The sequence below is a fragment of the Protomyctophum bolini genome (assembly GCF_963924005.1).
Source record: "Protomyctophum bolini genome assembly, chromosome: 24".
Lineage (NCBI taxonomy): Eukaryota > Metazoa > Chordata > Actinopteri > Myctophiformes > Myctophidae > Protomyctophum > Protomyctophum bolini.
Genome location: NC_137885.1, coordinates 11,266,038 through 11,292,169, shown reverse-complemented (window position 1 = coordinate 11,292,169; position 26,132 = coordinate 11,266,038). Strand labels below are relative to the sequence as shown.

Below are 26,132 nucleotides of genomic sequence, written 5' to 3'. Positions count from 1 at the left end.
TAGTTCGCATCGCGGCGCGGGCGCTGTGCTCACCTATGGTGTTTGTGTGCTGGCTGCGTCCCTGCTCCTGTCAGCTGTCAGGCTGTGTGTGTGTGTGTGTGTGTGTGTGTTGCGTCGGTCTGTGCAACGTCTACTTCCTGTAAAGCCCACTATCCCCCCCCTATCCTTACTACCTCTGTGGTCAACTGTGTGTAACTGCCGGATCTGACAACCGGTCTGTCTGTCTGTCTGTCTGTCTGTCTCTCTCAGCTATCCCCCCATCCATCACGGCTGTAAACTGCGCGCGCACACACACACACACACACACACACACACACGCCATCATGACTAAACTTCCACCTTCCAGAGGAAGTCAAGAGAGACTGATGAGAGGATACCAAACAATTATGGCCGCACGCACGCACGCACAAATTCACACACACACACACACACACACACACACACACACACACACACACACACACACACACACGCAGTCACGCACGCAGTGTTGATTTTGGCTGTACATTTCCATTTCAGTTTAGTCATAGTCTTTGGAATAAAACGTAATTAATTTGTAGTCCTATTTTAGTCATCTGAAATGTTTTAGTGTTAGTCTAGTTTTAGTCGACTAAATATCATAAGATTTTTAGTCTACTAAATCTACAGTTGATTTAGTTGACTGACATATATTTTGGCGGGCCTTGATGCCGTCATAATGGCTGATTTTACACTCCAAGATCAAAACGCGTCGCAGCTTGTAGATCTGCTATTTTCAGCATGCAACCAAGTTTAAAATGACTTGTGTCTTTTACTTATACTGGATCTCTTGTACACTAGTCCCTTCCTATAACATTTTAGTCTAGTTTGTATTGATTGTCAAAATTGTCAATAATAGTTAGTCTCAGTTTAAGTCATATAGACTTGGAACGATGCAAGTTGAAAATGCATGCCCCACCCAGATATTATGTCTGTGTCCCTTTTTATGCCCAAATATGGAGTCTATGCAGACGTCGGAATGATGTCAGAACAGGCCAGCTCCATGTATGGACCATGGGCAGCTAGGGGCCTGTCCAGAGCCCGGGCAGAGGCCCTTTTGGGCCTTGGTGCGTTCATAGATAGATGGTCTAATCATTCTGATCAATAATAATAAATCATTATTGTATGTGTGTCTGTGTCCACAGCCTCACTGTGTGCTGCTCGCCTCCAAGGAGAACTCAGCCCCGGTGAAGCTGGGAGGCTTCGGAGTGGCCATCCAACTGGGAGAGTCCGGACTGGTGGCTGGCGGTACGCTTGTCCATGTTTACATCATTCTACATCAGGGTGGTGGTCCCTGGTTCACAATCAGTTGAAAACCCCTGTGTTATACACCATTAAATGTTAACCCATTCTGACCTGAGATCAGATTCTATTAAATGTCGTCTACATCCTGACAGGTTTCTGAAAAAGCTATGTTTCTATGTCAGTCGTTCTTCGATTTTTCAAAAATAGCAGACCTACAAGCTCGTAGACTTGTAGGCGGGAACCCCTTTTGGTGTTAGCATTATGCTATGCTTTAGCTATTGAAAAATAGCAGATCTACAAGCTCATAGCACGCTACGAGCTTGTAGGTCTACTATTTTTTTTAAATCGAAGAACCACTGACATAGAAACATAGCCTTTTCAGAAAACTGTCAGGATGTAGAAGACATTTTTAGAATCTGATCTCAGGTCAAAATGGGTTTTATAAGCCGGTCAGTCAGTTCTCGCTATAACCATTGTCACCCCCCCCTGTACACCGCAACGCCACCACCAGGCCGCGTGGGCACGCCTCACTTCATGGCGCCGGAGGTGGTGAAGAGGGAGCCCTACGGCAAGCCGGTGGACGTGTGGGGCTGCGGAGTCATCCTGTTCATCCTGCTCTCGGGATGCCTGCCCTTCTACGGCACCAAGGAGCGGCTGTTTGAAGCCATCATCAAAGGGAAATACAAGGTAGTAGTTGATTTTCCAAAATCTTTTTTTTTTTTCCTTCCACACGGCCACTTAAACACACTTCTCAAAAATATAGGCCGCTGCAGTGCCACAGGCAGACATGGCTAGATTTTACTCTGAAAAGCCCCTCCCTTCCGTTTTTTGGCTAATCCTAGAATGTGGGAAGAATACAAGTAGTGGTAGTACCAGTGGTTTTACAAAAAGCCACCTTAACGACCGCGGAGAGATGGGCCGCCATTGGAGCTCCGTGTGAACCTTTCCCTACACCCATCTGAGAGCGTGGTGTGTTTTTCCCTTCTCTCTGTGTGTGTGTGTGTGTGTGTGTGTGTGTGTGTGTGTGTGTGTGTGTGTGTGTGTGTGTGTGCGTGTGTATACGCATGTGTGTCAAGATGAACCCGCGCCAGTGGAGTCACATCTCAGAGAGTGCTAAGGACCTGGTGCGACGCATGCTGATGTTGGACCCGGCCGAGAGGATCACCGTCTACGAAGCCCTCAACCATCCCTGGCTCAAGGTACACACACACACACACACACACACACACACACACACACACACACACATAGCCGGGTGGGGCATGGATCTCCAACTTCCATCGTTACTGACTCGGTGCTCTACAGCCATGTAAACAAACACAACACAATCTCATTCACGGCAAATGGGGATCTACAGTAGTCATCCTGTCTGGGTTTTTATTATCAACAATGCCGTCAATTTATCCCTCGCATAATGACCCGCTCCCCATCGATTATCCCCGGCTACTTTATGACGAAATTAATGCATTGACCCAAAAGGAACAGCGAAACAATTTGAATGTTTTTTTTTTTAGAGAGAACTCTGTTATTGAGTCCAGCGGCCATTATTCACAAATGATGGACAGATGACTTCTGTGACTGACTGACTGACTGAGCAATCAGAACCAAGCGTTCAAACAAGCCATGTAATAATGACAACATACACACCACTTCCTCATGAGAAACCAATGTGTTTCTTTCATATCTTTCATATTGCGTGCGTCTAGGAGAGGGACAGGTATGCGTATAAGATCCATCTTCCAGAGACGGTGGAGCAGCTCCGAAAGTTCAATGCCAGGAGGAAGTTGAAGGTACGTCTATCCAGTGAGACACATTAGCAGCTGTTACATTTCATCGCTCTGTGCTTTATTAACACTGTTACTGAGCAAACACTCTATAGCTATATGATCACGATCATAACATCATATTTAACACAGTTTATATGAAGGAATAACATCAGCAGCACCTGTAATCCATTCTCGGGGGGGGGGGGGACCCCTTTTGGGGGTTTAAGCATCATGTCATGCTTTAGCTATTGAGAAATAGCAGATCTACAAGCTCATAGCGCGGCACCGAGTGCCGTGCTATGAACTTGTAGGTCAAATCAAATATTTTGGGGCGGGGGCCCTGGAACTACATATATACATATTTTTGGTGCGTTCCCAGGGTGCAGTAATGGGTTAATGAAGTGTGAGGTCACTGGTGCGTTCCCAGGGTGCAGTAATGGGTTAATGAAGTGTGAGGTCACTGGTGCGTTCCCAGGGTGCAGTGCTGGCGGCGGTCTCCAGCCACAAGTTCAACTCCTACTACGGAGACCCGCCCGAGGAGCTGCCGGACTTCTCCGACGACCCCACCTCCTCAGGTAAGCCCCGCCCCTCATGCCCCGCCCCTCGTGACGGCCAGGCCTATAGCCTGGGAGTAAATAAACATTAATGTGTTTATGATCCGGGTCAGGAGCGGGATGGTAACTTATGTCATGTCGTAGCCAGTCACTGGTTTGTAGTCATCAGGCCGGAACAACCATAGGCCATTTTTTTGGGGGGGGGGGGGGGGGGGGTGTACTGGGCACGTGCCCCCCCTGATGGCAAAGAATTAATATATATATTTTTATTTTTTGTCAATTGTAACTTTCATTTCATCCATGCTTTGTAATGAACAGTTTTGCAAGTTGCAACATTACATGATTGACATTGACATGACTCTCTGGGCTAGATTTTGAAGGTGCGTTTTACCTATTACAGTAATATGAGCTGGGGGCGTGAGGTATGTCATATTGCAATTTTAAGCATGTTAAGAAGCGCTTTCGACACCCCGTGGAGTGCGCAAAACGGCCTTGAATTAGTCATGGGAGTGTTTAAGGCGTGTTTGAGAGTTACCCAATCAACATGTCCGTACTATTTTCTTTACCAGTCAGCTGATGTCACATACGGAATGCGCACTTTGGGGATCGTTATTATTACATTTCTTCAGGCTGGCACCAAGACATGACATATGACTTTGTCACATTTGGGTTAATTATTCCTATTGCACTGCATGCTGTCACCTTTATGCCTCAAAATAAGTTGTTTCTATTGAGAAACACCAGTAAAATTATATTTTAATTTAAATTATAATTATATTATATTTGAAATGAGTAATGAGTTGAATGCCTGGTGCGTATGCCCGTGATGCCGTATGGTCCCGTGATGGTATGGTCTTCGCTCGTAGCATTTTATTGAAGAAGACTTGAATCGAGTGTGATACAGAGTATGAAAGCAAACTTCCCAATGATTATGGATATGTTTTTGTTTTTTTTTAAGGTTGAGAAATGAAAGAATTATGGCCGTTTCTAATCTCAACATTTTAATAAAATGACGCAATAAAAAGACGCTGTTGCCATGTCTCAAAGAAACAAGTAAATAGGTCTATAAAAATAATCCCAAAATAAGCACATATAACAGGGGTCTGTAACCTATTTTAAATGAAGTGCCATGTTTTTATTTTCTAGATAGTGAGTCTGCTATATCCAGATTAATTTTAATGACACCACATTAAAATTAAAAACATATTTTGATTGTCCACAAATATTCCATCTTTTTAAATATTTTCTTGCACATTGTTATAATGATCATTATATATCCGCCTGCAGTCAGAGTTCATAGTTTTAATGAATGAATGTGATTCATTGTGAGCTGGTAGATCTGCTATTTTCAAAAGTAAAATTTTAATTACATTTTTGTATTAGCCGTCCTTAGTTGGGCAAATGCATTCATCTGGGGATCCTTGACATGGGAATGTGCTGTGTGAGGATCACTGGTTTAAACAACATTAGGAGAAACCTTTAGAAACAAGAAAAGCAACCACAACTACCAATATTTACAAGCAACTTTACAGAAAAAGAAGCCGCTTATAATAAACAGACTTGGCAACACTCCAGCAGCGTCCCAGAGCCGCTCGTGTAAAATCAAACAGTGCTTTTTCGTCTTTTTGCGTTTATGAGGTGCCTAGACCCACGTCTAATCGTTATGCGCAGGTCAAGGGGCTTAATAGCAAATTGCGCAAAGCGAAAATAATTAACATATGGACACTCCCACGATGCTAAAATATTCAGCAACGTCGTATTCCATATGTGTGTGCGTTCAACACGGGACGATAAGGCTTTCATAATACGATTGTGCGCAGAGCGAGGCCAATTTATGTATTACCACATGGTAAAACGCACCTTCAAAATCCAGCCCTCTATGTCAAACACATACATATTTTGTCTAGCATATTTAGTTGTCTCCACCAGGCCGAAGGCGTCTGTCCGTCTGTGCACAGCTAATCTCTGGCACCGTTAACCCGGTCGATGCCAAATTTTTCTGAATGGCCTGTTTTTTGAAAAACACATGTTTTTATATTACTCCTCCAGATTTGCTACACACTGCATATATAAATCACTTTGTTTGGAAAGGTGCTATATGAATAGATTCAGTATCATTATATTCATATTTTTATTCCAACTCGGGGAGTCTAAAACCAAACAGGGGGGACCAAAACAAAACGGAAAAAGAAAAGTACTACCTAACCGGAGTAAGAGGTTTTGTTTATAATATATTTTTATTTCCTCGCGCGTCCATCCATTTCGGTTCGTCTGACCTGTGGCAATAGAAAACCAATCCGTCCCGTGCCAGAGGGACAAGTCAACATTTGGGACTCTGCTCGGTTCGGGGCTCGGGGTCATTGTTTTCCGGCCAGACCGGTGCTAACCTCTAGTTTAAAAAAGAAAATAGGTGAGGCCTATAGTGTAGATCCTTGGGGGACTCCCTTTTCAACTAAGTACAGTAGTTTTGTAATGCAAAACAGAGCGCAAACAGAACATTGAGGAAGTGTGGCGATCGGCAAACAAGCGGTCTGTTTATAGACGCCACTGATTGGCTAAAACAGAACGCTGAGATTGCACCAATAGGACCACTTCCCCCGTCTCCAGCCACAGACTTTCACTTCCCATGCGGCGCCACAAACCACACTGCTGTCCGACAGAAGCCTCCTATATCTCCCTTCTTAAGAAGAATTGCGTAACTCAGTGGTTTTCAACCCTTTTCACATCAAAGCGCATTATGTGTTCCGCATTTAAGCCATATCTTTATGGCATATCTTTTCTAACGGGGGTCAATTTGGGGGTCCTTCACATGTAATAGTTTGGGAACCCCTGCTTTAAGGGTTCATTTGGTTACCAACTCTCCATAATTTACAGTAGCCGGGGACCACCTGGAACCCCCCCCCAAGGACCACTGGTTGAAAACCACTGACGTAAATGAATGCCCTACTTCAAGAGTGTCACAGAGAAGTAGTGAAAATGTCAGATCTGAAAGCGCACAACGCCATGCGATGTGAGCCGGTGTGAGCTTGTAGATCGGATATCTTCACTATTCAACGATACAGTACATAAAATATGTTTTGCAAATAACTGCTTCAATGTACAACAAGCCTGTTGTTACGCAAAAGAAACAAATAGCAGATCTACAACCTCACAGCAAGTCTCATGGTCATGCGTTGTGAGCTTGTAGATCTGCCACAATATCCAGAAAGCAGGCTGATTTATTATCGTAATAAATATGAATTGTAATCGTATAGTACTACTACAGTGTGGATTAAAACTATGACGACAAATGCTCGTCAGCTATTTTTTTTCACAGACGAACGCGAAATAAAACCGTAATAAAAATGTAGCTAAGATGACTTAACCCATTCTGGCCGGGCACCCATTTTGGTGTTAGCACTATGTTATGCTTTAGCTATTGAAAAATAGCAGATCTACAAGCTCATAGCGCGCCACCGAGTGGCGCGCTACGAGCTTGTAGGTCTGCTATTTTTGAAAAATCAAACAACGACTGACATTTTTAAAATCTGATCTCAGGTCAGAATGGGTTAATCAGACCAGTGTGTGTCCATGTGGAAACCTCGTATGAATCTGATCTCAGGTCAGAATGGGTTAAGGCCTATTCATAGTCTGAATTTTCGGTGGTGAGGTGACCATCGCTCCGGTGGTGAGCTGACCACTGGAGCTGACATAACGTTGAGCGGTGGTGAGTAAAAACAGAGAGAAGGGCTGGAGCGGTGACAGTGGTTTGCTCTTCACCGCGGCTCGTGACGTCATGTTGTAGTTCGGTGGTCACCTCACCACCGAAAATCCAGACTATGTATGAGCCTTAAGACTAGATATATTGCCAGTTTCGTCAACAAATTAAAACTAGACTATCTGTCCATTACGATACCAAATACGTCTAAAATCTTATGATACTGTATTTAGTTGACTTAAACGAGACTAACGTTAAAACATTTCAGACAACTGAAATGCCGCACAAAAATTGCTGTCAAAATCAACACCGTACCCCTAGTACTGCTGCTTTGTCCCTTGTGGTCAAGCTGTAACATGAATGGAGAAAGTGCTCCGTCAATACGTTCTGTTTTTAGCTTTATAAAAAATAACTCCTCCACCACAGACATGTGGCGTGTGGCGGGGTCAATGACCTGTATGTAGGCCATGTTAGCAAGTCGCTATAGACACTTCCTCCACACAACACGTTCGGTCACCTTACCTTATATTAATCAATTTTGGACTGCGGTCTGAAAAACCCATGTTTCTATGTCAGTGGTGCTCAACCTTTTTCATGTGAAGGACCCCCAGAATTATCTCTATTGGGCCACGGACCTCCATCTCAAAACATATAGTTCCAAGGACCCCCCAGAAGCCAATATTTTAGTTTAAAAAAATTCGCTCTGAAATATATATTCAAAGATTTGCGCCACATGTTCACGACTTTAAAAAAATAGCAGACCTACAGACCTTGCTTAAAACACCAAAAGAAACAAAACAACATGCCTGGTAATGCAATATCCCTAGTATGATATTACTAGGGATGTCCTGATACACGTTTTCCGAATACCGATACCAGTGTTGTGATCTCGTGTTTATAGCTATCTAGCTATGTATCTCGTGTTGTGTTTATAACAGACGAGACTCCTCACTCAAAGGTGCACTTGCAGTTTGGGCAACTCCAAAGCAAACTGCCACATGCCCCAACATTTTATTTACCTGCCATAGTGTCATTATCCCTGTGTCGGATCGGTGGTTTGACTGGCATATTCACAGCCCACCCATGAGACACAGAGCGATGGTGAACTGTCCACACAGCCCACCCATGAGACACAGAGCGATGGTGAACTGTCCACACGGCCCACCCATGAGACACAGAGCGATGGTGAACTGTCCACACAGCCCACCCATGAGACACAGAGCGATGGTGAACTGTCCACACAGCCCACCCATGAGACACAGAGCGATGGTGAACTGTCCACACAGCCCACCCATGGCCATGAGACACAGAGCCGTCGAAAAACATTCCACCGCCGCGATCCGAAACAACGACAGAGAACAGAGCAAGATGGATGCGGCCATTATGCACCATTGTGCCTCGATTTCCCAGAAGCCCTGAGAATCGAGCGTCAGCGTTTTTTTTTTATGGTTACGTGATCCAAATGGGTGACGTCACGGGTTGTCCGACTGAAACCATGTATGTCTTAAAGTTAGTATAAAAATGGCGAATTAGGCCCGGGCTGTTAACTCAACCGTCTGGTGAGCCAACCAAGACCCAAGACTATGAATAGTCATGTGAGTGTATGAAAATATGTTTTCTGTTTGATCAGCATCAGAGATGCTTCTCCTAAAAGCGTAATTAGGAGGACCTATGTTTCTTGAAATGGACTGGATAAGGATCCGGAACGTCAAAGTAGCAAAACAGTACCAGGTTTGCTGACAGAATCAGCTTGGTTTGCCATCGTTTTACAGGCTAAAACTGGACAACGTAAGCCAATGAGGAGCATATCTTTTAATTATCTATTTTTTAGCAATTATTCTTGATTTCTTACACCATGGCAAGGTAACTACACAACTGGAGAGAGCCCCCGGCCCACACCAGAATGGGTACAAAAACGTCTGTATCCATCTGACAGGGGAACAACATGTTTTCAGATGGGGGTTCGGCGGCCAATTACATATAATATTTGGGGTCCTTGACATGAAAGAGTTTGAAAACCACAGATTGAAACATTTTTCATAAACACATTTTCAGAAAACTGTCAAAGTACACATTTTACAGAGCTACATTTTAGTAGTACTATACTCTACTGGGGTTGAGTGCTTTTTAATGACCACCGGATGGCGCTGAAGTGCAGTTGTATTGCCGACATGTGTCGTACTCATTGTACGTGTGCAGCGTTCTTGTATCTTTCTGTGTGTATGCTTTATTTCGTATGAATTTAGGTATAACCAGAGTATGTGTATGTGTGCGTGTGTGTGCGTGTGTGTGTGTGTGTGTGTGTGTGTGTGTGTGTGTGTGTGTGTGTGTGTGTGTGTGTGTGTGTGTGTGTGTGTGTGTGTGTGTGTGTGTGCGTGTGTGTGTGTGTGTGTGTGTGTGTGCGCGCGTGCGTGCGTGTGTGTGTGCGTAGGGGCAGTGTCTCAGGTGCTGGACAGCCTTGAGGAGATCCACGCGCTGACAGACTGCAGTGAGAAGGACATGGACTTCCTGCACAGTGTGTTCCAGGACCAGCACCTGCACACACTGCTGGACGTGAGTACACACCTGGTACCCACCTGGTACACACCTGGTACACACCTGGTACACACCTAGTACACACCTATTACACACCTGGTACACATGACCTAGTACACACCTTGTACACACCGTGTACACACCTGGTACACACCTTGTACACACCTGGTACACACCTTGTACACACCTAGTACACACCTGGTACACACCTTGTACACACCTTGTACACACCTGGTACACACCTGTGTAATATTGTATTGTCTGTGTATGGCCGCAGCTCTACGACAAGATCAACACGCGCTCGTCACCGCAGATCAGGAACCCTCCGAGTGACGGCGTGCAGAGAGCCAAAGAGGTGACACACCATCACACTTTATAGTCTGTACGCAGCGCAAATACACCATGTTTACTCATACAGGGGCAGTCATGGTTTCCAGCCAGTGGACCGTGAGGGCGTTCCAGGTGGTCCCCATGAGGGTAAAGGCCCATTCACACTCCATTTTTAGGTGATACGCATCTCGCCTTAAACCGGTGGTTTTCAACCAGTGGTCCGGGGACCACCAGGGGTCCTTGTTGAGGGGGTTCCAGGACCCTTATTAGATCTTTACCTCTTGAGAGCGTGAAATGAAACCAAATGGACCCGGTTTAAAGAGTTAAGATTATTGTTAAAGTCTACATATTTAGAGAGATTGTAGTTTTTATTTTATTTTATTTTGATTGACGTTTGCCTGTGGTCTCCTATTAAACATCAATACAGCATGGAATTGTGGATCAAATCTTTTCCAACGACGACTAAATATTCGTACCTTTATGGTGTCTGTGATGCTAAATGTCATCAAATGGTGGTCCGTGGCTCAAATGAAGAATAAATCATGGGCCTTGATATGAAAACCACTGATAACGAGTCGAGGTCATCATACTGTTTCAAATTAAATGAAACATTTTACGCTCCCAGGAGTTAAATTATTGTTAAAGTCTACACAATTAGAGGATGTAGAATTGTTATTTTTGATCTCTCTTATGGTACGTTCAGCAAGTGTAAAATCAGCCATTACGGCGGCATCAAGGCCCGCCAAAATACATTTTAGTCGACTAAATCAACTGTAGATTTTGTCGACTAAAGTCTTATGATATTTGGGTGGACTAAAACCAGACTAACACTAAAACATTCCAGGTGACTAAAATGTGACTAAAACTAAACTATTATAAGAGCCTATATGACTATGAAACTAAAATCAAGACTTGCTGTCAAAATCAACACTGCTTCCGTGTAGGTGCTGGAGACCATCTCGTGCTACCCTGAAAACATGGAAGCCAAGGAACTGCGAAGGATCCTCACACAGCCACACTTCATGGTGGGTTTCAACGCACATGATGCACACATAAGCACTCACTGTTTGGGAGCGCGTCAGCGTTTTAAGGCAGATGTACTTGGGTATACATTTTTTAACTCGTAAACGACACAAATCTATTACGTCCCCTTTAATGAAGGGAAGAAACAAGGCGGAAGGGCAGCGGCCAGCATGTGGGCAGATGTCCCACCTTGGTGGCGTGGTGACCATAGCGCTATAAAGGATAGAGGGCGGACTGCCCCCGGCCCCTTCTATTCATTTCAATGGAAGTTGCTCAGTGGCGCTTTGAAGCACCCGGAAGAACCGTCTACACTTCCGCATTTTGTGTGCTCTCAATGTTAAACCCGAGCTGCACGGGGGGGGGGGGGGGGGGGTTTCCTCGTCATAAATGCATTGTCAGCTCTGACCAATAGGGCTCAGCGTTTCAGCCGACCGTGGGACTAGAATAGTCGTGATTTTACAGACATTTCGTAGAATCAGGTCTCAGTTCCAAAATGGCCCCACTGGTCTTCATGGATCGCACGTTGGTCCTCACGTCTCCTTTCCCCCTCCTCCTCCTCCTCCTCCTCCCCCTCCTCCTCCTCCTCCTCCCCCTCCCCCTCCTCCTCCTCCTCCTCCTCCCCCTCCCCCTCCTCCTCCTCCTCCTCCTCCTCCTCCTCCTCCTCCTCCTCCTCCTCCTCCCCCTCCTCCTCCCCCTCCTCCTCCTCCTCCTCCTCCCCCTCCTCCTCCTCCCCCTCCTCCTCCTCCTCCTCCTCCTCCTCCTCCTCCTCCTCCTCCTCCTCCTCCTCCCCCTCCCCCTCCTCCTCCTCCTCCCCCTCCTCCTCCTCCTCCTCCTCCTCCTCCTCCTCCCCCTCCTCCTCCTCCTCCCCCTCCTCCTCCCGCTCCTCCTCCTCCCCCTCCTCCTCCTCCTCCTCCTCCTCCTCCTCCTCCTCCTCCTCCTCCTCCTCCTCCTCCTCCTCCTCCTCCTCCTCCTCCTCCTCCCGCTCCTCCTCCTCCTCCTCCCCCTCCTCCTCCTCCCCCTCCTCCTCCCCCTCCTCCCCCTCCTCCTCCCCCTCCTCCTCCCCCTCCTCCTCCTCCTCCTCCTCCCCCTCCCCCTCCTCCTCCTCCTCCTCCTCCCCCTCCCCCTCCTCCTCCTCCTCCTCCTCCTCCTCCTCCTCCTCCTCCTCCTCCTCCTCCTCCTCCTCCTCCTCCTCCTCCCCCTCCTCCTCCTCCCCCTCCTCCTCCCCCTCCTCCCCCTCCTCCTCCCCCTCCTCCTCCCCCTCCTCCTCCTCCTCCTCCTCCCCCTCCCCCTCCTCCTCCTCCTCCTCCTCCCCCTCCCCCTCCTCCTCCTCCTCCTCCTCCTCCTCCTCCTCCTCCTCCTCCTCCTCCTCCTCCTCCTCCTCCTCCTCCTCCCCCTCCTCCTCCTCCCCCTCCTCCTCCTCCTCCCCCTCCCCCTCCTCCTCCTCCTCCTCCTCCCCCTCCCCCTCCTCCTCCTCCTCCTCCTCCTCCTCCTCCTCCTCCTCCTCCTCCTCCTCCTCCTCCTCCTCCTCCTCCTCCCCCTCCTCCTCCTCCCCCTCCTCCTCCTCCTCCTCCTCCTCCTCCTCCTCCTCCTCCTCCTCCTCCCCCTCCCCCTCCTCCTCCTCCTCCCCCTCCTCCTCCTCCTCCTCCTCCTCCTCCTCCTCCCCCTCCTCCTCCTCCTCCCCCTCCTCCTCCCGCTCCTCCTCCTCCCCCTCCTCCTCCTCCTCCTCCTCCTCCTCCTCCTCCTCCTCCTCCTCCTCCTCCTCCTCCTCCTCCTCCTCCTCCTCCTCCTCCTCCTCCTCCTCCTCCTCCCGCTCCTCCTCCTCCTCCTCCCCCTCCTCCTCCTCCCCCTCCTCCTCCCCCTCCTCCCCCTCCTCCTCCCCCTCCTCCTCCCCCTCCTCCTCCTCCTCCTCCTCCCCCTCCCGCTCCTCCTCCTCCTCCTCCCCCTCCTCCCCCTCCTCCTCCCCCTCCTCCTCCCCCTCCTCCTCCTCCTCCTCCTCCCCCTCCCCCTCCTCCTCCTCCTCCTCCTCCTCCTCCTCCTCCTCCTCCTCCTCCTCCTCCCCCTCCCCCTCCTCCTCCTCCTCCCCCTCCTCCTCCTCCTCCTCCTCCTCCTCCTCCTCCTCCTCCTCCTCCTCCTCCTCCTCCTCCTCCTCCTCCTCCTCCTCCCCCTCCTCCTCCTCCCCCTCCTCCTCCTCCTCCTCCAGGCGCTGCTGCAGACCCACGACGTGGTGGCCCACGAGGTGTACAGCGACGAGGCCCTGCGGGTCACCCCGCCGCCCACCTCGCCCTACCTGAACGGAGACTCCCCCGAGAGCACGGGCGCCGACATGGACCTGGAGAACGTCACGCGCGTGCGCCTGGTCCAGTTCCAGAAGAACACGGACGAGCCCATGGTCAGACACGCGGCCGCGCACCATTTTGTCACAATGTTTTTGATTTAGTCTTTTGAATAACACACCATTTAGCCTTAGTCCTTATTAATCTTCTGAAAAAGCTTATTTTTTAGTCTTTAGTCTTAGTCGTGCACGCACGTACACACACACACATACACACACACAGCTTGTAGATCTGCTATTTTTAGAAAAACCTTTCAAATGTGGTTCAAATCTTTGAATAGTATATTCTTTCAGAGTGAATGTTTTTAACTCAAATCTTTGCTTCTGGGTGGGTCCCTTCCCTGGAACAACATATTTTGAGATTGGGGTCCACGGTCAATTTCATATAATGCTGTGACTGTGAGCACCACTAATATAGAAACATAGGTTTTCGAGAAAACTGTCGTGATTCAGAAGACATTTTGTAGAATCTGCTCTCGGGTCTAAATGGGTTCAATTTGGATGACAAATCTTTTGAACATAGCAGCTCTACAAGCACACAGATGGGTCGCATCGCGGTCACAGCGACCATGTCAACATGGCGAGTCTTTGGTATAGACTCCCTTGCACTCGTCAGTCATTGTGTCTCCCTCCATGTCTCCTGGCAGGGAATCACCCTGAAAATGAACGAGCTCAACCACTGCATTGTGGCCCGAATCATGCACGGTGGAATGATCCATCGGCAAGGTACGCACACACGCCACGCACGCACGCCACGCACGCACATACACATGCACAAAGGTATAGAGTTACCTTTGAACAGCCACTGCACCATGCCACTGTTGTGCCAAATGTTCACAACAACAGTCCGCTCAGCGCACGGCTTGTTCCTCCGGCAAATTCTGCATTTTCGCGATGACGTCATCAAAACGCGTCTCATATCCCATTCTGTCCGATGGATGACTTAAAACTGATTTAAAAACGTGTTCTAAAATGAATTAACTCGGGCAGCTCATTAATGGAGGTGTTGAAAGGACCCCTGGCTAATAAGACAAATATGCCTTAAAACAGTATACTAATATAGAAATATATAAAAACACCTTCAATGTTTAATTTATCTCATAAATACATTAACTAGAGAACTGCTCCCGTCGCAAGTTGATGATATGTCATATGTCCATGTGTGGTCCAGCCCTATTGACTATATATGGAATGCACGTGCTAATAAAAAGTATTGAAAATATTGCTTTGATGCTCATATTATCTTTAGGAAGTATTAAGTTGTTTTTATTAGCATATGCATTCCAAACATTCCATAGGGCTGCCGCTAGACCATATGGACATATGACATCATTAACTTGCGACTAGGGATGGAGCAAGTTGCGACAGGAGCAGTCCCTATTTACTGAAAGATTCTTTATGTTTTGAATGAAATATTTAAGGTTTTAATTTTTTAATTTTAGTTATAGAGGGCAAAAGTATAATGTTTTAAGGCATATTATAGCCTAAGTGATTTTGTTTTGTTTGTCAAAACATTTGGTTTTCTTCTAAAGAAATAACAACTGAGCTATTTTCGAATAGACACAGTATCCAATATGGCTGTTTTCAGCCAAAGCTTTCCCCACTATTACAGAAAACATTTCTCTCTCTCTCTCTCTCTCTCTCTCTCTCTCTCTCTCTCTCTCTCTCTCTCTCTCTCTCTCCAGGCACGCTGCACGTCGGAGACGAGATCAGGGAAATCAACGGCATCAGCGTAGCCAATCAGACGGTAGAACAGCTCCAGAAGATGCTGGTAGGTCCACCAATCACGTATTGCATCCGGTTAGACCGAATTAACCAACAAGCAACTGTGAATGAATCCACGTTAGGCTGGAAATATGCAGGCTTGGCAACCAGTAGCAGATATTGCTAATATTGACCAGCTTGCAGCTGGTAAAAACTTTTTTCCCCTTTTTTTTTTTTAATAATTTGAGCAAGGTTGAGAACCCTTGCACTAAAATGCCAGTATAGCGCTGTACCTAATGCTTGTTTTTCTGTCCCCACAGAGAGAAATGAGAGGTAGCATCACCTTTAAGATTGTACCCAGCTACCGCTCCCAGTCTATGTCATGTGAGGTACGGTATCACACACACACACACACACACACACACACACACACACACACACACACACACACACACACACTGGTGAGACATAATACGCAACTCATGTTCTTCACTGTGTGTGTGTGTGTGTGTGTGTGTGTGTGTGTGTGTGTGTGTGTGTGTGTGTGTGTGTGTGCGTGTGCGTGTGCGTGTGCGTGTGCGTGTGCCTGCAGAAAGAGTCACCAGACTTGAACCAACAGTCGCCTGCCAATGGACACACCAGCGTCACAAGCTCCATCCTGGTAGGAATCACATGCACGCGTGTGCGTGCACAAGCACACACTCATTATTATGTATACGTGTGGCCTGTTTTGGCAATAGCACGTCATTTATATACTGATCACTGGCACTGGTCGTTGTCAGTCGTCTCCTTGTAGTTTCAGGCTTCACTCACACTGTCGAAGCAGTGACAGAGCGCATGTTCTGTCTCTGCTCTGGGGGGGAGAGGGGGGGGGGGCAGAGCAGCTCGCAATTCATTTTCAATGGGCTTCACATGGTTTTGGCGAAACAGCCTGTTTCGTCAGAACCATGTGTGACTCCAATTGAAAATGAATTACAAGCTGCTTCCCCCCCCCCCCCTCTCACCCCCCAGAGCAGAGACGGAACACACATTCTATATCTGTTTGGAATGTGTGACTGAGGCCATTAGGAAGCCTGTGTCTGTGAACTAAATGCTTGCCCTTGTGTTTGTGTTCAGGACTTGCCGTCAACCATCCAGCCCAAAGGTCGACAGGTGGGCTTGTCTTCCTCCTCCTCCTCACAATCACTCTCAATCCTCCTCCACCTCATATTCCATCAGTCTCTGCTTGCCTAACACACGCATGCACACACACCTCCTTTGTCTCTTCACCACCTGACACTTCCAGAGTCCAGGGATAGGCCGAGATTAGACACAGTACAATCCTCAACGCAATATAGAGTCTGTCATCACCGCCGCTAGGAGGCGCTATCGCCCACAGCGTTATTATTTTTGTATTGCATTTCCCATAGGCTAGGGGAATCTTAGACGGCATCATAAACTGTGTGCCAGAAATAAACACAGAGCGATTTTTCTTTCTCTTTTCATGTCATATGAAAGCAGGGAATCTTGGACTCGTCGTGCGCCACCCTTATCCCTTATCCCTAAACTTATTTGCCCTTTTTTACTATTGTGAGCTTGTACATCGGTTATTTGAACTATTTTTATAATAGTAAAAAATTGCAAATAAGTTTAGGGATAAGGGTTAAGGGGTGGCGCAAGATATAGCCGCATAGCTTCAAATTGACATATTGGTTGTTCAGTTTGACCCACCAGTTTTGGAGATATGGCTTATATAGAGTAATGTCTTGCAGAAAACAGAGAGTTGGGAAACCAGGCTTGAAAGGTTCACTTCTGTGGTCTCTAACATTACACCTAGCTACATGTTTAAGCATTTATTTCATATTTACAGCTACATTTATTTCAGACATGCTCTAGTATGTGAAGAGTCTGTGCTATTAACTTATTTTGGATTAAAAAAAAATAGTTTTTCTCCTCTCTTGAACAGTTAGTCTTGCCGCCATGTCAAAAAGAGTTAAGCATCAATTGATGGTAAAAAGTACTAATTATTGAAAAGAAAATATATATTTTTTAACACTTCTGGAGTCTTTCAGAATAAAGAGACTGCGTTCTGATCAATCTGCGTGGAGGCAGTGTAGATTCAGAGAAAATAGGGGATTTTGTCTGGCCGTAAACTAGTCATGGGTGCGTGCGTGAAACAGGTCGGGAGGGGCTGAGCAAGGCAATGCCTAGCAACGGCCGTTTCCCCCCCCCCCCCCAAAAAAAGGATTTTAGCGATCGTGAACGATATCGTTATTGTTATAGTTCCAGTGCTTGGGATGAGCGGCCGACACGCAGACCGACACACACTCCCCCACATATTATGCGTAAAACATAGATCTCATCTCTAGAGGGTCATAGATCTCATATTATCCACCAACGTTATCTACCGCATGATCATGTGTGTAAGAGTGTGTGTGTGTGTGTGATGCTCTTAACCCCCATAGATCGCCAGATCTGCTGTCAAGGACAAATTGTCCATCAAGGTAAGATAAGATGTCTGTGAGTGGACCCTCCTAGAAGTAGACCCCAGCTCCTCCCTGCTGCCAGCTAGCAAAGCGCGGCGTCCATTTCTGGTTCTACGGGATGGACGCAAAACACAACCAAACGGACCCTCCATGGTGCTGTAACTCAGGGTACACATGGAACCGAACTGGGACCCTTACGGGTCCGTAAGGGTCCGTAACTCTGAAGGCCCATTTTTTTGCTTTGAGTGAGCAAGTGTCGACAGATGCGCCTTGCGACGAAAGTGACAAAAATATTACCAGCGGTGGACTGTAGCCTAGGCTGGGTTTTGTACACTCTCAGAGTTCAATTAACTTTGATTTTACATACATTGGGGTCACAGAGATTGAAATGGGGGACCGTAGCCAAATTCTGGTCAAACCGGGGGTCCTTGAAATGAAAATCACTGCTAGAACCATGACAATCTTCTCTTATGGGTCAAACCGGGGGTCCTTGACGTGAAACGGTTTGGGAACCACTGCTATATATATAGCATTCGGAGATTTTGGAATAGTTGTCTGCCTATGCGAGACTACGAGAGGTTAGACGAACTGTATATGAGACTACATCCACTTCCTTGTTTACGTTTTGTCTCAACCCTGTTGTGTAGGCGAGTTGCAGATGATGCTTAAAGGGCCTTGCAAATGGGGAGCGATAAAACGCGCCTATAGTTCATTTACAATGAGACCTGCGTTTTTGCGCGGAGAAGTCGCGGTGCGACAACGCAAGGGTATTTACGTGAGTGCGTGCGTGTTGTGTGTGTGCTCGTTACGTGCCCACCAGACCTGGATTCTGTTTCGCTTTTTTTTACGCTTGCGTTGTTGCGCCCCTCTTCAACAGACCTGGAGGAGACCTGTGTTGATCCAGGCCCTCTTCAACAGACCTGGAGGAGACCTGTGTTGATCCAGGCAACGCCTGCGTTCCTCGCTTCACGTTTGCAAGGCCCTTAAAACGTCAGAATGTCATGAGTCATCATGTCTCACAACATATGACACTTATTGTCACTCCAAGCATAAATTGGCCTCTAGACTGTACAAATGGGGCAATCAAACCTGAGTCCGTAGCCTAATGCATTTCAAACTGGGGGTACGTTTGTTTGTATAAAGCCACCAGCAAAATGGATGCCACCGCCGCAACCAGTGAAGTACGTGGTGCAGCGCTTTCTCAGATTCTGTCTGGTCTCTCTTTGTCCGTCGCTGTTATCCTTGCCTTTCGATTGGTCCCCGGCAAACACCCCCCTTTTTGCTCCGCCTCTGTTAGTTTGCTTCTGACCCCCCCCCCCCCCCCCCTCCCGCTGCTGTAGTCGTCCACTCTGAGGTCCTGGAGGAGCAGCTGTGTCCAGGCAGGGTCATCAAGCAGCTGCTCACAGCTGTGTCCAGGCTATTCGGTGCCATTTGTGTCCCCACGTCACAATACAGCATAACATAAGCTAAAACACTAATTCCAAAAAGCTTATCTTATACTAGTAAAGTTTTTCTACCATAGAAAAAATCTTTGTAATATAAACTAATCCCTTTGATTTGATTAGAGGTATGAAACCATAATGTCTCCCGTTATTCAGCTTCAGTTACAAATAATAATAATCTAATCAAATTCAAAGAATATCTCAAATTTAAATTCTTATTATATAGTGTAGTTCTAATGCTTCTGACCAAATGTTATTAATTGTGATAAATCAATTTGTATTGCTTAAAATCTTGGAATCAATTTTGTCCCTGCTGATGCAAATCCATGTCCAAAATGTATCCCCCCCCCCCCCCCCCCCCCCTGTTACAGTGTATATGGAAAATTTGAATAATGTATTAAGCTGGACAAATATGGGTTTTTTTCTGACAGCTGAACATGCCCTCTTTCAGATTTTAAAAGTCCTGTAAAAATATATTTTCTTTTGAAAAAGTTACTAGGCTGAAATGGCACCGGAATAGTAGGAATGACCCTCCACGCCCACAGCTCGACCAATCAGCGGGTGTCCTCATGTGCACAGCTTGACCAATCAGCAGTGTCCTCACGTGCACAGCTCGACCAATCACATCCTCTCACACTGTCCCTGTGTCTGCGTAATCGCCCGACTTGTCTGTCTGTCTGTCTGTCGATCTCTCTCTCAGTGCGTGTGTCTATTAAATGTCTCTCTCTCTCACTCACCGCCTTTGTCTCTTTCTCTCCACATGCTAACCTTGCTTGTTGTTGTTTTGTCAGATCTACGTGCGTGCTCAGTTCGAGTACGACCCGGTGAAGGACGACCTCATCCCGTGTAAGGAGGCGGGCATCGGCTTCCGGGTGGGCGACATCATCCAGATCATCTCCAAGGACGACCACAACTGGTGGCAGGGCAAGCTGGAGAACACCAAGAACGGCACGGCGGGACTCATCCCGTCGCCGGAGCTGCAAGAGTGGTGCGCTTTCCTCTAGTAGTTTGTGTGGGTCGTCAGTGTCGATCTGCTTTCCTCTAGTAGTTTGTGTGGGTCGTCAGTGTCGATCTGCTTTCCTCTAGTAGTTTGTGTGGGTCGTCAGTGTCGATCTGCTTTCCTCTAGTAGTTTGTTTGGGTCGTCAGTGTCGATCTGCTTTCCTCTAGTAGTTTGTGTGGGTCGTCAGTGTCGATCTGCTTTCCTCTAGTAGTTTGTGTGGGTCGTCAGTGTCGATCTGCTTTCCTCTAGTAGTTTGTGTGGGTCGTCAGTGTCGATCTGCTTTCCTCTAGTAGTTTGTTTGGGTCGTCAGTGTCGATCTGCTTTCCTCTAGTAGTTTGTGTGGGTCGTCAGTGTCGATCTGCTTTCCTCTAGTAGTTTGTGTGGGTCGTCAGTGTCGATCTGCTTTCCTCTAGTAGTTTGTGTGGGTCGTCAGTGTCGATCTGCTTTCCTCTAGTAGTTTGTGTGGGTCGTCAGTGTCGATTTGCTTTCCTCTAGTAGTTTGTGTGGGTCGTCAGTGTCGATCTGCTTTCCTCTAGTAGTTTGTGTGGGTCGTCAGTGTCGATCTGCTTTCCTCTAGTAGTTTGTGTGGGTCGTCAGTGTCGATCTGCTTTCCTCTAGTAGTTTGTGTGGGTCGTCAGTGTCGATCTGCTTTCCTCTAGTAGTTTGTGTGGGTCGTCAGTGTCGATCTGCTTTCCTCTAGTAGTTTGTGTGGGTCGTCAGTGTCGATCTGCTTTCCTCTAGTAGTTTGTGTGGGTCGTCAGTGTCGATCTGCTTTCCTCTAGTAGTTTGTGTGGGTCGTCAGTGTCGATCTGCTTTCCTCTAGTGACTAGAGGAAAGCAGAATGTGGCTATGGCCGAATTTAGCCTAATGAGTGTTTTTAATAAAGTAATCAATCAATCAATCAATCAATTAGCTGTGCATGTGTCACGGTACAGACCGCAGCATCATGGCTTGTCATTGGCTGTCTCTCTCAGGCGCGTGGCGTGCATCGCCATGGAGAAGACCAAACAGGAGCAGCAGGCCAGCTGCACGTGGTTTGGCAAGAAGAAGAAGCAATACAAAGACAAGTACCTCGCCAAGCACAACGCAGGTACACACACACACACACACACACACACGCACGCACGCATGCACACGCACACGCTCTTACCTTGCTGACCAAATACCAACAGTTAAAACTAGCGTTTGTGTTAACTAACCCAGTGGTTCCCAAATGTTGTCACGTCAAGGATAGGAGTGGTGGAGCGCTACATGGTCATCATGTCCTACATAATAACCCACATCACTAATGGAGTTCTCTGCTTTGCTAGTGACGCACAATCTTTTGGCAATTTCACATTCTGTTGAAAAATATCAGATCTACGAGCGCAGGACGTGTCTCAAAGTAAGCCTTGCCCAACCAAGTGGCCCAGATAGGGAAGGAGCCTACCGTATATGTCCTGTTTTCTGTAGCGTGAGGCGGCTTGATGTACAAAACCAACCCCCGACCTCCCGATCTCAAGGTGGTCGGTCGGTCAATCCTCACTGGCAGGTGAGTTGGTAGGATACAACAGCAGTGACAACACTCCGACACGGGGAGGAATCAATTGGCATAACGAGTACATTGGGGAGAAAATGGGTAAAAAGGAGAAAGAAAATCGGCTTTGACTTATAAATGAATGAATGACAGGCAGGCAGAGAATTCAATTCAGACAGGCAGGCAGGCAGACAGACATTGAACTGGCAGGCAGACAGACATTGAACTGGCAGGCATACAGACATTGAACTGGTAGGCAGGCAGACATTGAACTGGCAGGCAGGCAGACAGACATTGAACTGGCAGGCAGACAGACATTGAACTGGCAGGCAGGCAGACAGACATTGAACTGGTAGGCAGGCAGACATTGAACTGGCAGGCAGGCAGACAGACATTGAACTGGTAGGCAGACAGACATTGAACTGGTAGGCAGGCAGACAGACATTGAACTGGCAGGCAGACAGACATTGAACTGGTAGGCATACAGACATTGAACTGGTAGGCAGGCAGACATTGAACTGGCAGGCAGGCAGACAGACATTGAACTGGCAGGCAGACAGACATTGAACTGGCAGGCAGGCAGACAGACATTGAACTGGTAGGCAGGCAGACATTGAACTGGCAGGCAGGCAGACAGACATTGAACTGGCAGGCAGACAGACATTGAACTGGTAGGCAGACAGACATTGAACTGGTAGGCAGGCAGACATTGAACTGGCAGGCAGGCAGACAGACATTGAACTGGCAGGCAGACAGACATTGAACTGGCAGGCAGGCAGACAGACAGACATTGAACTGGTAGGCAGACAGACATTGAACTGGCAGGCAGACAGACATTGAACTGGCAGGCAGACAGACATTGAACTGGCAGGCAGGCAGACATTGAACTGGCAGGCAGACAGACACTGAATCAAGACAACAAACACTACTGACTTCATAAAAGCCAAGCTGTGATGCTTGTATTTCATTCCTACATAATGTGTTCATGGTAACAATATGTGTCTTCCCTCCTTAAAGCTGCTATAAGCAATATTGGTGGTGCAACCACTCCTATAGACAGCTATGTGTGTCCCGGGGTCTGTCCCTGGGTCTGTCCCTGGGTCCGAGCACGGAAATAGCATTATAGCGTTTGTTCACCACCAAGTGTCACTGTTGCACTAGCCTGGGGTCCATCTATGCTTTCTATGGCATAGGCAGCTCCCGGCAGGATCAGAGAGAGAGGAGTGTGTGTGTGTGTGTGTGTGTGTGTGTGTGTGTGTGTGTGTGTGTGTGTGTGTGTACGTGTGTGCGTCAATTTAACAAAGGTGCAGACGATCAGAAATCAGAAAAGAGTGATCGACGTTTGCGCTACTCTATGCCGAATTGAAGTGGTCTCAGACCCAGACTTTTTTTTTCTCTCCCTGGAAATAAAAACGTCTGGGTTTCTGAGGCTACTGTTGCACAGCCTAACACACAGACACACACAGGCCAGGGAGGAGGGCTTGTACAGTACAGTACAGTACAGTACAGTACAGTACAGTACAGTACAGTACAGTACAGTACCACTCACTTCAGACGGGTCTGATTTTTCTAATTCAGACAGCCAGTAATGGGTGAAACGCTCCCACAAAGAATGTAGTCTCTGTGACACATCTAGGGCTTAGAGTATATATGAATAGAGACGGCACCCGAGTTCTCCTCCCATCCACTTGCATTAAGTTGCTCTAAAGCACATGAGGCGATTTCCTTCCGAGTAGGAACAGAGTGCATTCTGGGATGGATTGGGCCCAAACACATGAACGCGCTGCCGCTGACTATCATTGCACGTGTTCGCGTGCGTTCACGTATGAAACAGCGTTCACGTGTCATCATGAACGTGCACAATGATAGTCAACGGACCAACGCACACGTTCATGTGTTTGGTCCCACGCTGCAATACCAAATTCGGACACTATGTCCATTTCGCCTCCGGGTTTCCTCCGGGTGCCGTCTCTATTCATATATACTCTAAGAACTAGGGGCCTAGAAGCTTTGTCATTGGTCGAGTTGCCTGTCTACTTCCTGATTGGTTTCTGCAGGATTGTTTTAATAATTATTTTACCAATGACAAAGCTTCTAGTTGAATGCAGATTTTGGCGCTTAGATGTGTCACAGAGACTACATTTTTTGGGGGAGCGTTTTACACATTGCTGGCTGTCTGAAATACAAAAGGAAAACAAAGGTCATTAAAATGTTGCCACATTATTGCTTATAGCTACTTTAAGGCCTGCCGTCTCGGTGTTTGCTCAACGTCCAGTGTATTGATTAACAAGATTAACAACCTTATAAACATTTGCCAGTTGATGGACTTAACGTATGTGTTTCTTTTATTCTTTTCTTTCTTTTCTGTCTCTGAATTTGTCCTTTTCTTTCATGGTTGTTTTTTTTTCCATTAACCCCTCCCTCCCCTCTATGTGTTCCATGCCGTCTCTTCCCCAATGACTTGGCTGCATGTAAGTAACTCCGGACATCGATGTCACGTTGGTGACTGCTCTCTCTGTCTCATCCTCTGCTTCCTCTCCTTCCCTCTGCCTCTCTCTCTCTCTCTCTGTCTGTCCTCCATCCCTTGCTTCCTTCCAGATAGCCAGGATCCCAATACTCATACACTTACGTCGTTTCCTCTCTCCTTGCCCCCGCCTCCGAGTGAGGAGGCGAGGGCGGAGGAATCGATCGTCTTTGCTATGTCCGATGTAAATACGGTTAAAGTAATGAAACTAACTGATGTTGATGCAATATTGACACATTTTGCTGGGAGTGGGACCCCCTGGAACCCCGTCAAAGACCCCCGGGGATCCCCGGACCCCACTTTTAGTAGCCTGGAATGTTTTATTGTTAGTCTAGTTTTAGTGAAGTGGACTAAAAAGGTTGTTTTGGTTGTCATACTATTAGTCGACGCAATCAACACTGCCTCCTAAAGCAAATTAATATTTGGGACGCGAGTGGTTTCGGGGTCATGGAGGACGCAGCAGGAATTTGAGTATTGGGATGTTGGTGATTCTGTAAGCGCTTGTGTCGGCTCCCACCGCGTTTGTGTTCGTCAGGGTGAATAAAACTTGATTCATACATAGACCACAGTATACCTACACATAGCTACAAGCTCCACTGTGAGCTTGTATCGGTCTGCCATCTCAACCCTCCCTCACTCTGCTCAGTGCTTGTTTGGAGCAGCACTGGCTCGCGTTTCGTTTGGTTTTCGGGCAGAAACCTTGTGATTGTCCCGGTCCGATCGCGTGATCGGAAATCGGGGGCCGATCACGTCATTTTCAAATGATCGGAATCGGATCGGGAGCTAAAAAAAACGTGGTCGGGACATCCCTAGTATCAATATTATATCCATATTAGACTGGATATTGTCTGTGATTTGGGATATTGTACTATTGTCATATGGCATAAACGTGTTCCATTAAGTATAAATATCGGATCGGGAAACATCGCTATCGGCAGATACTCAATCGAAATCGGATCGGGAGCAAAATAAACTTGATTGGGACATCCCTACTGTGTGTTGTCCAAAACAATGAACGTGTGTTCTAGTGTATCCAATGTACAGTAGCTGTTGTTTTAGTCACAAGCTCTTGTTATTACGTTTCACTGGTTCAATATTTTAACACAGTGAGAATAGACGATAATATATGTAAGCTTGTAGATCGTCTATTTTCACCGCTTTAATGTACTTTAACTCTTTGTTAAAGTAAATTATGAATAAAAATAAAAGGAATATGAAATATGGAGATAAAAGGTTTCTGCCCGCCAGCACAGTTTTGCTTCATGTGACTGCGACCGGACGCTGTTTTGAAAACCCCGGGGACATTGTCCGCGTTAATTGTCTTCACCTGGTGTTTGTCTGGTTTGTTCTCTCCAGTGTTTGACCAACTAGACCTGGTGACGTACGAGGAGGTGGTGAGGCTGCCCGCCTTCAAGAGGAAAACACTGGTTCTCCTCGGTAGGCACACACACACACACACACACACACACACACACACACACACACACCATCTCCAAAACATTGGTTCTGCTCGGTAGGCACACACACATCGGCTCCCAAAACACCGACTCTGGGCCCATTTGTGGGTCATGGGCCCATTTGTATGGGTCCCTTTGTTTTTTGTTTCCTGCATTTTGTTAAATTATTATTATACATTTTAAACATAAAACACATGCCCCAAACACATGCCCCCCCCATAATTTAATGAAGAAATATGAGAAAAATCCAAGAAACGCCATGAATTAGAAAACAAATGTTTAAGAAGTAGCGAAAATAGCGCGAAGCGGCACGTTGTAGATCTGTATAGTTTCACATAGATGATCGGGCCCTAGCCTGGCTTTGCCAGCGTGCTTTCTGGTCTAGAGGGGAGCAACCGCTGGAGAATATTGGTTCACCCATCTGAGGACGAGATAAGGGTTTATAATGTTTAATAATTATTTTGACCGGCCCTTGGCGTCATCGTCGCCAAGGCAACGCTTCGCATCCACGTTGGCGACGCCA

The 26,132-nt window shown here is 47.1% G+C and overlaps 2 protein-coding genes across 3 annotated transcripts in view; one reads left to right on the top strand and one right to left on the bottom strand.

The window, feature by feature from the left end:
- map3k2 (mitogen-activated protein kinase kinase kinase 2) overlaps positions 1 to 26,132 on the bottom strand; it is a 316,607-nt gene that overhangs the window by 22,301 nt on the left and 268,174 nt on the right. The gene's annotated exons all lie outside the window — the stretch shown is intronic.
- The window catches only part of caskb (calcium/calmodulin-dependent serine protein kinase b), a 59,928-nt gene that overhangs the window by 27,110 nt on the left and 6,686 nt on the right, over positions 1 to 26,132 (top strand). The window contains exons 6-23 of one of the 2 annotated variants that reach the window (XM_080758449.1): positions 1,164 to 1,266; positions 1,775 to 1,953; positions 2,340 to 2,462; positions 2,970 to 3,053; positions 3,505 to 3,604; positions 9,712 to 9,833; positions 10,093 to 10,170; positions 11,090 to 11,170; positions 13,369 to 13,557; positions 14,148 to 14,226; positions 15,186 to 15,271; positions 15,525 to 15,593; positions 15,797 to 15,865; positions 16,321 to 16,356; positions 17,649 to 17,687; positions 19,903 to 20,099; positions 21,087 to 21,202; positions 25,509 to 25,589. In XM_080758449.1, the coding sequence (XP_080614575.1) occupies positions 1,164 to 1,266; positions 1,775 to 1,953; positions 2,340 to 2,462; positions 2,970 to 3,053; positions 3,505 to 3,604; positions 9,712 to 9,833; positions 10,093 to 10,170; positions 11,090 to 11,170; positions 13,369 to 13,557; positions 14,148 to 14,226; positions 15,186 to 15,271; positions 15,525 to 15,593; positions 15,797 to 15,865; positions 16,321 to 16,356; positions 17,649 to 17,687; positions 19,903 to 20,099; positions 21,087 to 21,202; positions 25,509 to 25,589 (1,831 nt within the window). The remainder of the gene's footprint in view (positions 1 to 1,163; positions 1,267 to 1,774; positions 1,954 to 2,339; positions 2,463 to 2,969; positions 3,054 to 3,504; positions 3,605 to 9,711; positions 9,834 to 10,092; positions 10,171 to 11,089; positions 11,171 to 13,368; positions 13,558 to 14,147; positions 14,227 to 15,185; positions 15,272 to 15,524; positions 15,594 to 15,796; positions 15,866 to 16,320; positions 16,357 to 17,648; positions 17,688 to 19,902; positions 20,100 to 21,086; positions 21,203 to 25,508; positions 25,590 to 26,132) is intronic. The other variant, XM_080758450.1, reaches the window with a different exon arrangement.